Consider the following 12,440-nt stretch of genomic DNA (forward strand, 5'->3'; position numbering starts at 1 on the left):
TAGAGTCAATCACAAGAGTGAGGGCTCTGTAGTCCACAGCTCTTCCATCCCATTCTTAGGATGAAGCAATCACAGAAAGGAAACAGAAATGACTCCTCTGAGGTATCAATTATCAAAGCACAAGGGAAAAAGCTGGTACCAAATAGCTTTCTTTACCAAAGAATAAGAAGGTAGATCGATATAACTTATAACCAAGGGGTGTTCCCAACCAGCAGGCCAGGATCATACCAGCTGCTGCTTCCACACCTCCTTTCTGAGGTTTTGACCTCACTGCCAGCACTCACTGTCATCCTTTACTCACATCAACCCCACCAAATGGGGTGCGAAGACTTGGCAGGAAAAAATTATCCCTGAACCTTATCATACAAAGGGAAACTGCCTAAAGCCATCTCCAGCTAGAAGACATGCCACCTGCAGAGCAGTACAAAGGCAGCTGAATTGAGCCAAGTGTCACAATGCTGGTGGGCTAGTGGGTGCTCTTCCCGCATCTCTATGATGTTCATGATCAGCACTTGCATCTTTTTCTGAGCTCACTGCTGCTTCCAGTATTTGCTATTGACTTTTTTTTTTTTTAAGTAGGCTTTTTGGTGAGGGAGATTGGCCCTGAGCTAACATCTATTGCCAATCTTCCTCGTTTTTTTTTTTTCTCCTTAAAGCCCCAGTACACAGTTGTATATCCTAGTTGTAGGTCATTCTAGTTCTCTATGTGGGATGCTGCCACAGCATGGCTTGATGAGTGGTGTGTAGGTACGCACGCAGGATCGGAACTGGCGAACCCCGGGCCGCTGAAGCAAAAAACACCAACTTAACCACTTGGCTGTGGGGCTGGCCACTACTATTGACTTCTTTTGCTCTAGGCAGACTCTCTCAGCCAAAGTTTCACCTTAGCTCAGGAACTTCCCTAATTCTGTGAGTCAGTGTTCTAACACATGGAGTTAAGGAAGGAAAGGAAATCATACCTACCAAGGACCCAGGAGAATCACTCCTTCAGAGATCAGTAATATGGTTAAAACAAGACCTAGGAGAAATTCACTTTGGTTGCAAAATTGGATCTAAAGAGATATTTACACATTCAGTAAAGATTTATCTATAATTTTCCTCTGTTTGGACTAAAATTATAAATAGCTGTCATCTACTTTCATACAAAAAAGGGATGGCAAAGCCAAAAGCCGGCAAAGAGCAGGAAGAGGACGCCAGAATGAGAGTAAGCACTACATACAGATTTTTTCACTTACTCACACCTTGTCTTCAGAAGCAGCATCCAAGGACAAAAGGATTCAAAAGCAAGGCCCTAGGTAAACAATTTTCTTCTAGAGCCCAAGAAAAGAAGTTTCTCACAAGCACTAATATGCTAATATGTCTAGGTCTCAGTAAAATATAGTATAGAAGAACTATTGCAAAAACCTGAGAACATTTCCTAATTATTAACAGATCTCTTTCCAGTGCAAGTGGAACTAAAAAAATTCTTGAGGAACACTAAGAGATCCAGGAATTAGTGTTTTAATAAATATAGGCCTCACTCTCCCTGGTTCCTCATTCTCCTTTACGTGAAGATAGTTACAAAAGTCATGAGACAATGTTAATATGGTAGTTCCTATCATTTTGACAACCAAATAAAAAATAGGAAAACAGAACCAAATGAGGGGAAAAGTTCTTTAAGCTATTTTTGAAACATCCTATATTTGCTCCCAAGTTCAACCGCATGCAAAGTGCATGCAGTTACCGCGTTCTACCCTGGTGCACTGGGCTCTGGGAAATAATGTCAGCTGAATTTTGTTCTCAGGAGCAAAGGTTCCTAGCACAAGGCAGCCTTCAGCCCTCTTTGAAATCCACTGGTCCTAGCTGGCAAAGGAAGTGGGGGCTACAGGAAAGCTAACATCCAAAGACCACTTGCAAAACATTTTGGGAGTAGGATACAGCTATTGCTTGGAAAAATCAGACATCTTATAACAATAAGATCTGATAACAAAATATAATTCACTTTCACATCCAAAAGCTAACTTGGGAGCTGCTCCAGGCACATCTAATTAACTGAAGCAGATAGAAAAAAAAATCCTCAGAAATTATCGTTGTTTAAATACACTCTATTTTATTTTGTCTTAAAATAGTTTAACCTTTATGCTACAGACTTATTTCAAAAAACAGAAAATCTTATCTTGCACCAAAAAATATATATATAACACTCTGTTTTATTATTTTTTTCTCCAAAGACCATTAAATACTAAATGGAAACAAAAACTAAATAATGAATGTAAAGAACCAAATTTCGTTTTAAAAACTAGAGTTGCACATTTTAAAACATTAATTCTAAGCAATGATTTGTCGTCACTGCATCAAGTCCACGCTCACACTCCAGCAACAGCAGATCTGTTAACCACCAAGTGCATTGGTTCCTAGCCATACAATGGCTAACATTTCATTTTCATGGTAAGAGGAGCAAAAGGCTTCAATGACCTTTGTACTCTTTAAAAAACAAAACAAAACAACAACAAAAATATTTCCTAGTTATCCAGTGATTTTTTTTTAAGATCACTACCCTTTAAAATTCGTTAAAAGAATAAGAAGTACGTAGTGTTTTAAATAAAATGAAAAAATACAACAGCATCAGACTAAAATACGTGATTATTTTAAACAAACAGTGCACAATCTGAGGAAGTCTGGTTAGGGCGCAATTATTTTTATATATACATGGAAGTCACATCATACACATACTGGAAAATAGGGATTAGGGGCTCTTTACCTTTAAAAAAAGTTTAAACTGAAAGTCAAAATTGTGTCCCCAGCTTTTTGAAAAACCTTGTGACACAGTATAAAAAAGCAGGCAACACACTCATTTTTAAGTTACCTATGGTGCTAATCTGCTAAAAGTAACAACGAACAATTGACTAAATTAGCAAATCAGACGGTTCATATTCACAATTGATAATAATAAAAGCAGAGTTTATGGGATGCTCAATCGTAAAGAATAATGGAGTTCATTCAGTCTGGCCCCTTCCATCAAAATGAAAAGACAACTACTGGTGAGCAGCAATTACATGTTACAGGGCAGTGATGATGATTCAACAGCTAGGTTACAGCTCTGTGGTTTCAAATTGGGGAATCGGGGGGACAACCAAATTAGTGCCATAAACCGATCTGTGATCAAGTGTACCTCTTCAGCAGAGATATTACTTTGAACAGACGATGTCCTGTGAAGCATAAAGAAGTATTTATGCTACCAAATGCAAAACTTTGGTGAAAAAAGATCTCTTTAAAAAAAAATTCAAATGTCACAGGAGTTGTTTACCACAGAATTTTATCATTAATACCTTACCAGAAACAACATCCCCATTCTATGGGTTCTGGCAGTGAAAGAAGAGTTGAAACATAATCTCTCCAGAGTTAGTAGGTGGAAAAGTCCCAACCTCACAGGAGAAAAAGCTGATGGTCTCTACCATCCCTTCCCCTCCCCTTTTTTCATCTTAATTTCTAAATCTCTGTTCTGGTGCATGAAGTCAGGTAGTCAGGGTGCTGGGATAGGGACAGACGAGGGCAAAGTTCAACCTGATGTAAAAGCAAAAGGCCAGAAAAGAGCTTGGTTACAAGTTCACTCTGATCCCAATCCACAGTGCAGACAGCACACCAAAAGAATTCTCTTTAGAGGATGATTTTTAGGGGCTAAAGAAAATATGTCATGGGAAATCATGTGCTGTATAGAACTGGACAAAACATACTGTTAACATAAGAATAGGTAATACAAAAACTTTATAATGGGGCTCTGCCCTGATACTGGGGAATAAATAAGCTGTAAAAACTTCAAGTCATATGATCCACTCTGTTCTTTTCCCAATGATTTTCCTAGAAAACACAGACCAGAAATGGTACATTTCTGCTTTGTCTAGCATTTTAATTCAAGTCAAAAACAATATGTAACAGTAAAATTCAATAAGTTAATTCTAGAGTAAAATGTGAAGGTCCAAGTTACACCAGTAGTGAATCTGCAGAAGGTCCTACTTCGCTCTGCCCTCTGGGTCTTTGGTTTTGTCTAGAATTGTGGCAATGTGAGACTTGATATATGAGGTCTAAAACTGGAAGTTCATGATCTTTTAAAAGCCTGATCTATTAAAAGTAGATTGACAGAAAAATAAAAAGTTGATGAAGAACAGAGGCCAGATCCAATGAGATGCTATCAGAGAAGATCAAAGAACACATGCTTAAATACACGCCTATGGAAGAGGTAAAAAGAAGAACTAGAGCAGCAGGAAGCAGGGTAAAGAGATAAACAAGTCTTTACAAAAAAGAGAAGAAAAGGCCAGGCAGGTGGAGCCAGGCAGACTGATGCATGCGCACGAAGGGGCGTCTCATTCATCTCAGCGGCCCCACAGCACCCACCCCGCACAGTGCCTTATGCAGAACAGGCACTTGGTAAATGTGTCCGCTGAATGAAGACTGAAAGTGGTAGTTCTTATGATAAGAAAGAGCCACCAAGGCATTTGGGGAGGGAGGCAAAGGGCTATAGCAACATTATGTGGTAAAAATGGAAAGAAAAACAGCAAATAAAGACTGTGGACAAACAAAAGGTGAGGTCTTCTAAGCCAATGTTACTTCACTCCTTCCTGTGCACAGTATATAGTGTTCTGACTTTAGGTATTGCTTGTAAAATAATTCACTAGTAACTATAACATGTTATAGGAAAAAAGGTAGAAACTAATGCCACAAAACTCCAACACTGGCATTTCCTGAATTCCCTAAAGCTCCTACTACCCTTTGCTATTCCTTTTAGATACTATAAAACCTACAGTGCCAACAATGTGCTTTGCATATGGTTTCTTATGGTGTATTTTGATTTTTCCACTTTTAGAAGGTAGAGGAGACAAATACCCAAATATAGCATCAGGTCACCTTCAGCTCAAGTGTTAAAAACTTTTTGAAGACCCTTTATGGGAACACTAGCTATGAAAGGCGGCACTGTCCTCTTAGATTTGCAAGTGCCCACAGCCTTAGAAACCACACAACTTTTTATATTCTTCCTAAGTAATAGGTTTCTATGTTCTCCCGTTATTTGAATAAACCAGGAAAAAAAGTTGAGGGAGAGAGATTTTCCTACTGATCTCTCAATACTCTCTTCAGATGCCCAGAAAACCTCGTGGTGGGTATCCATCTGAAATGCCTCTGCCCCAAAAGGAGACATGTGCCAAAGAGTTATGAATTATTGCAACAAGGAGACCAGCTAAGTCACCTCAGCAGTATTTATAAACACAAAGGGGCATGTCAATTACTTGTGTTGTGGGAAGTCAGCCAGGAGCAAAGTCAGGAAAGAAGGCAGAAGACTTAAGCTGGAAGAAAATACTTTTGTCTTCTATTTTCAAGGACAGGTTTTCAAATGCACATGCCCTACTAGGTGCCCACAAGGACCTAACTAATATGTGTGCAAATGCCCTAAGGTGGGAGTGCCAATGGGTGGGCTGACAGTGGTCAAGTCTAGACATTAATTTTATTCCACAGAAAAATAAATACAAGATTCAAAAACTGAAATCCATTTCACCTGGTAATTGAAATATTATTCTAAAAGGAAGGCAGAGTTTCCTAAGATTAAAAGTCACCAAGTAAAATGAAGTTGTCTAATAAAATTCATCATTCTCATATTCCTACTGAGGGAAAGAAGAAATTCTTTTCTCTGTGATAAGTTATTTTCCTACGTGACTTCTTTTAATTACCAAAAAAAAAAAAGGGAGGGGAGCAATTTTCCATGAGTTTTGATTATACAAATGCCACAAACAGCTTCTGAGGCTGAAGCTATGACAATGAACTTCCATGTCACAAAGAGGAGGATGAGGAAGTGGAAGGGAACAGTGCAGAGGAAACACAGTGACATTGTATTACAGTAGGTATTTACGTCTGCTATCCTCATCCAAGGTAAGGTCAACAACTTCTGCAGGTGAAGCCCAAGTCTGCTGGGGAGTCACAGCAGTCCATGACTGTGTTTGCCGGCTGCTAACATACTGCGTGCCCGAGCCATGCTTCCACGAAGAAACACTCTGAATCACACCTCCTCGAGGATGAACACATCTGCGATTGAGATGAGGAACAAAAGCATGGTTAATCCCACGATAGGAAAAACAGAAAGCAATACAGCTTCAGCAGCACTGAGCAACACTTTCAGTAAGATAAGCCTACTATGCAAGTTCATGAAACCCACAGCCAGTATCCTTCCCTTTTTCCTTCCTCTCTCCATGTCTTTCTGTCTGTTTCCCTTCACCCTCTCTGTTTAGCCTAACAGAAGGCCAAGGGTCTTGTCAGAAACTCCTGAGTTACGGGCCAGCCCAGTGGCATAGTGGTTAAGTTCATGCGCTCCACTTCAGCGGCCCAAGGTTCAAAGGTTTGGGTCCTGGGCTAGCACTGCTCGTCAAGCCACGCTGTGGTGGCATCCCACATCAAACAGAGGAAGATCAGCACAGATGTTAACTCAGTGACAATCTTCCTCAAGCAAAAAAAGGAAGACTGGCAACAGATGTTAGTTCAGGGCCAATCTTCCTCACACACAAAAAAACCCCCGAGTTATGTCTAGATTTGTTGCTGACAAGGGACAATGGATTTTTCTCTGAATTCATTTAAACCTCTGGAATCTTCAGGACAGTCAGCAAATAAATCCAGAGCAAAATTAAGATGCCCAAACAATCTTAGTCTGAACAAATGAAAGAGTAAGGAAATATAGGAGAAATTTGTTCTTAAAATAAGTTCGGTGCCATATTTGGTAATAATACCTTCAAAGACAGTAATAGTAATATGCCTTTACAGATTAAATTTCTAAAAGTCTGCGGGTACTAGGTCACTCATAATGGATCAATTTCCCTCATCATGAAGGTCACAACAAAAACACTTGGCTGCTTATGCTTTAGATTCAGTGATAGTAACACTACTGAAGTACTCAGTTAAATTCTCTAAATGTGTTCTAGAAAGAGACAGAAAGTACTGCCTTGCTGACAGACAAATCTCACCAGGAGTTCACTGGAAGAAAATTGTTTCAGAAACAGTGACATGTTGAGTTTCACATTCCAGTCAAATGACAGAACTGTGAGCCTCCAGGATGAACCACTGAGTAAGTTCTGTTTCAAATGAGAAGGTGGGCAGCTCAAGCTATCATTGTTACTTATATCCTCCTATCTAAATTACTGACCAGTCCCTATGTGGCATATGTGAGAAGAGACAAGTGGCATGACTCTAGTCACATAAACTACTATAACAGATCTTGAGCAGCTGTCCTGACAACCTGTGTACAATGAGTGATGCTAGGTCACTTGAGAATGCCAGCTTTGAGATTCAATGCTACCCACACCACCACGTTCAAAAGAACATTAGGGTAACAATGGTCAAGGCTCAGTGGCAAAACTGCCCCAAAGATCCTTAAGCTACTGGAAAGGGCCCTGCTCCTACAAAGGCTAGCCTGAAAATGACTCCCTTACCAAGAGAGGTGCTGAAAAGCAGATCCCTTGAGGCCACAGCAGGGGGAGAATGTAGATTTTTTACAGTCCCAGAGGCCCATCATCTGTTCAGAAATGGGCTAAGTAGCTCCTAACCCAGAGGCTACCACATTTTCAAAGATTAGCTAGTGAAGAGCATTAACATACGGGACATAAGAGTCCAAAGTCTAATCCAAATCTGTCCAACCCATTAAGTACACTCTGATTAAGTGTTCATGTAGTCGTGGAAGAATGTCAGCCAAAGGAATCCATTCAGCATTTATAGAAATGGTTTTGATGACTGATGGTAATAGAATACTAAGTTAATTAAGTAGTTTCACCTCATTTGACAATCCCAACAGACCTCTGAAGTAGATGTGGAAGTTATTATCCATACTCTACAGACAGGGAAACTGAAGTTTAAAGAGGTTACATGATTTGCCCAGGGTCACACTGCTTGAAAGTGGTAGGCTAAGGATCTTCAAAGCCAGGTCTGATTTTGGATCTAATGCTTTTCACAACATCATGCTGTCACTTTACAAATCTGTATACTAAATTAGGTAAGGCAAACAGCAAGAGTCGGCAGAGCACAAAGATAGGCCAAGACTAACAATTTAAAAATATAAAGTTCTTCAACAGTTGAAAAGCTCATCTGTACATGTACTAATGGAGTAAAGATGACTAGAAACTTAGTAGGAATTCAGGGAATAAATGGCTACAAAGAGAGTCAATGCAATCTCTGGCAGAATTCCTAGAAATATTTCTGCATTAAAGAGGTATGTAGTCCCAACTGTTAATCTGTGCTGCTCCCTAAGTGATCATACAATGTAACATCAGGTAGTGGTTTTAAAAGGGATCTGATCCATGGGGCCGGCTCTGTGGCCGAGTGGTTAAGTTTGCGTGCTCCACTTTGGCGGCCCAGGGTTTTGCCGGTTCAAATCCTGGGTGCGGACATGGCACTGCTCATCAAGCCATGCTGAGGCGGCGTCCCACATGCCACAACTAGAAGGACCCACAACTAAGAATGTACAACTATGTACCGGGGGGCTGTGGGGAGAAAAAGGAAATAAATAAAATCTTTAAAAGGCATCTGATCCAAACTGCTCATTTTACAGAAGAGAAAACCAAGACCAAAAGACAATCACCCTGGGTCGTAAGCAAATTAAGCACAGAACCAGAACAAAATCAGGTGTCCACTGCGGAGTTTATTTTCCACTAAATAAATATACCTTCCTCAGACTAGACCTAAAGTACTATACTATGTTTGATTGTGAAGGGCACTGCCTGGCCCCTCTTTGCAAAAGTTAAAGTGCACACATGACTTTTCTGTGTGTGGTATAAGCCAATAAACATTCAAACAATTTTTTGAGTTAGTGACTTCAACGGTCTTAAATAAATGGTAGCTAGGAGATGGAGGAGCATTGAAAATGGCTTTTAAGAAAATTTTTTCTTTAAAAACTAAAAAAAGGTCAAGCTAGCAAACAAAAGAGTGCTGGAGAAACACTTCAACTATTTTGTAAGACAGTGTACCTTACAAAATAACTTATCAGACAGAAAAAAATTTCAGGAGAAAATGGAACCACAACAACTGTTATAAGCTTATGAAGATGTTCCATAAAGAAGGATGTGAGAGGCTCAAAATTTTGTAAGGCAACTAACATAAAGGACAGATTTTCATATATTATCACATATCCTTTTTGTAGATTATGAAAGATACGGGGTGAGAGGATATTCAGCTATATTTTAATTGGCCCAATCCAACTGCAGTGCAGATACCAGCTTTGTTCTCACAAAGCATTTAATCTGTATATGACTGGTAATAGGTACAAAACACAACCGAGAGTCATATTTTGAGTCTTATAACCAAGAAAATGCTTGCGCCACGCTTCCCAAAAAAGCACTTTATAAACAATAAGTTTTGATGGAATAATTCCTGCTCTTCATACACTAAAACCAAAAAAGGAGAGACTTCACAGTGGAAAAGAAGAAAAAGCACAGAAAGAGGGCAGGCTCTGATAGTCAGCTTTTGATACACTTAACTATTCTAAGAAAACATTAAAAATTAATTATTTTTGCTCTCATTTACAAAGCCTGAAGGTGATCTCTTAGATAATATTCCTACTTATTTTTCCTAAGGATCAAATGAATCCTTGCCGCTTTAGGGAAATGCTTCTCAGCCTCCCTGGCTTTTTTAGAGTTAACGTTAGTAATTGGTTCTAGGAAGCAATCAGTCTTAAATGCAAAAGACTTCCTGCATCAATCCTTCCGCTGAGAGATGAACCAACATTAACACCAATGACCACAGGATCAAAGACTACAGTGAAATGAGGTAAGGGTCTGATTAGTCACAAAAGCTTCAGATAACAAGTACTGAAGGAGCTGTTTCAACATAGTTCCATGACAGAAAGATCTGCACTATATGGATTCCCGTTCCTACAGCAATTACCAAAGAGGCTGATAGAAGAGAAGGAAAAAGGACCAAGGACGAAGAAAAACACTGGCATGAAGGTCATAAATTAAAACTTCTGGCAAAATTAAGTGGGCAGAGAAGAACCAGAGATGCTGGAAAAATCTCTCTCTCATTGGCAAAGAACATCTTGTGAAACAAGACTGCCCCAAAATTAACACTTGAAAATGGTAATGTTTAGGTAACAAGAGTTCATCACAGCAATACAAGGCAGCCATAAAAGATGCATTCAACCATTAGTTTAGAAAGCATGCTTTCTAGTCTATGACTAGAGGAAATACAAATGCTAAGTGAAAGCATCAAAATCTAAAGTAAGAGTAGGGAAAGAAATTAACATGCAAGAAAAGAAAAACTATAAAAAAAAAAAAAAAAGGCACATCACAACTAGAATTACTGAGTGCAACGGTCAAACAAAATGCTTCCAAATACAGAATAATGGTACCCAGTGCAAATCAGAGCAACCACAATGCCAAGGAGAACAACTCAAGGACCAACTCTGAGTTTTTAAAAACTCTCAGAAAGCCCACAACAAGGCAGAATATTGAAAGAAAAAGTAAGGACAGGATAATTAAACCCAAACAAAACATCTATGCATGCAAATCAAATTAGAAAAGATGTGGCTCAAAACCTAAAACCTTTTTTCCAAGCGATAACCCTGCCAGAAGCCCATCAATACTTCATAACTGCAACCCTAGACCTGTAAAAGAAATAAATTCCAGATGAGATACAGGTAGCCAAGGGGCAATTCTGAAGCAACCAACAAGCAAGCCTCTCCCCGACCTGATTCTCAGCTTTTTAATCTCAATGTCTAAAAGATTATCAGGCTTCTTCCAAAGAAACTGCAGAAAAAATTTTCAGAAAGACAGAGAAAAGTCAGTGAGACTCTAATCAGTCCTAGAACCAATGACCAAAATAAAAGATCCCCTCAAAATGATACAGGAGTCAATTCACAGTACTCCAACAGAATCTGCCAACTCTACATTCCATTGCATGGATAGTATTAACCACCACTGAGATTTCAGAATGGATCTGTCAGCTCCAAGATATGATTTCCCCAGGGTTCAAACCAAAGGATCAGAATAATACACATCTTTATACTTTAAAGCATGGAAGAAAAAGTCCTTGAAAGTAATATTACAGCATATTATATAAAATGCAGCCAAAGTCACTTGACTCAGTTCAAGAGTAGAACAAACATGCTTATAGAGTAAAATAACAATCTGGATAAAAGACCCAACAAATTCAGAGAAGGGTAAACTAGAGATAACTTGTGTGTATGTCTTGTGTATGTTGGAGGTGAGGAGGAACTTAGAATTTAAATTTCCAAGCTTTAATAGACATATAATGATAATTTTAACTCCAGATACCAAAAATATGGGGAGAAAAAGAAGCTAAAGATTTCATGATGGAAGAAAAATTGAACAAAGGCGCTGAAAAAGAAGGGTGGCTCACTCTATATATTTCGAAGCACAAGGAAACAGTAAAGAAGGAAGAGCTGGTGGGAGCTAACAGAGAACTGGACCTAGTGATGTCTCAGCACAGAGTAAGAGATTACATAAACAACACAGGTTATTACCTACCCTTTCCGACTTAAGTAGGAACACATGAGCAACACTGAATTAAAATTTGAAATGTAACTCCAGAGAAAGCTGATGAATGCATAATGTGCTCTTGGCACAATTCAAGATAATTTATTTACATCGATCTGTCTACAGGCAGGGTAAGTTTTATAGTAGATAGTCTGAAATAAAAATACTATAATATTCTAGAAATATCCTGACATGAAGCTTAAAAGGATAATAATGCCGTCTATGTTATAAAGAACAAAGGTGAAATAAATTAATGATAAATACATGCTGAAGTAAAGGAAGAAATCAGGAGTTCTATCTTCCTTATCAGATGGATAAGTCAGCTTCAAGGGAATAGATGGAAAAATGGAAGAGAATTTAACAGGCAAAAGTTTTGGATTAAGGCAGAAAAAAGAGAAAAAAGAATGAGATGAAAGACTGACGAATGAAAATTCTTTCTCACCAGAACAGGTGAAATGACCATCGAAAAAGAAAAGAATAAAAGGAAGCAGCTATGCAAGGATACTTATGGCATAAATATAGGATAGAGGATGAAGTGCCAGCCCAATACTAGTTCTGATAAAGGGAACTGGCCACTTTTGGGGAGACAGCATGTTAAATTATAATCTAACTCTACATCATTAAAGTCCCAATTGTCTAACTGAAAATTGCTCTCAGAAAGTAGTCCTCATTAGAAAATGGTATTCTTCAATTTATGTGCCTGTGTATTTTCCCCCCCCTCTACTTCTTTTATATAAGCAACAGAGGAAATGCTGGTGAGTGTTTTATTACCTTGCTAACCAAACAGTAAACAGTAAAATCAGCTCTAAGAGCAAGGTAATGTAGATACTGGTTTACATACCTATATATATAGCTATTGGAGAAATAACGACTTAACTCTTGTGGCATAGGAAAAAAGTTGTTTGCTATAGAAAATACAGACTTCCCCAAAGTGTGAATTTTTGG

The 12,440-nt window shown here is 38.8% G+C and overlaps 1 protein-coding gene across 2 annotated transcripts in view; it reads right to left on the reverse strand.

Annotated features, from left to right (window-relative positions):
- Positions 1-2,068: 2,068 nt before the first annotated feature.
- Positions 2,069-12,440, reverse strand: part of ARK2N (arkadia (RNF111) N-terminal like PKA signaling regulator 2N) — a 76,322-nt gene continuing 65,950 nt past the window's right edge. For both annotated transcript variants that reach the window (XM_046671778.1, XM_046671777.1), the window contains one exon: positions 2,069-6,048. In XM_046671778.1, coding sequence (XP_046527734.1) covers positions 5,859-6,048 — 190 coding nt within the window. In that variant the 3' untranslated portion in view covers positions 2,069-5,858. The remainder of the gene's footprint in view (positions 6,049-12,440) is intronic.

Source organism: Equus quagga, chromosome 9 (genome assembly GCF_021613505.1).
Source record: "Equus quagga isolate Etosha38 chromosome 9, UCLA_HA_Equagga_1.0, whole genome shotgun sequence".
In the NCBI taxonomy this organism is placed as follows: domain Eukaryota; kingdom Metazoa; phylum Chordata; class Mammalia; order Perissodactyla; family Equidae; genus Equus; species Equus quagga.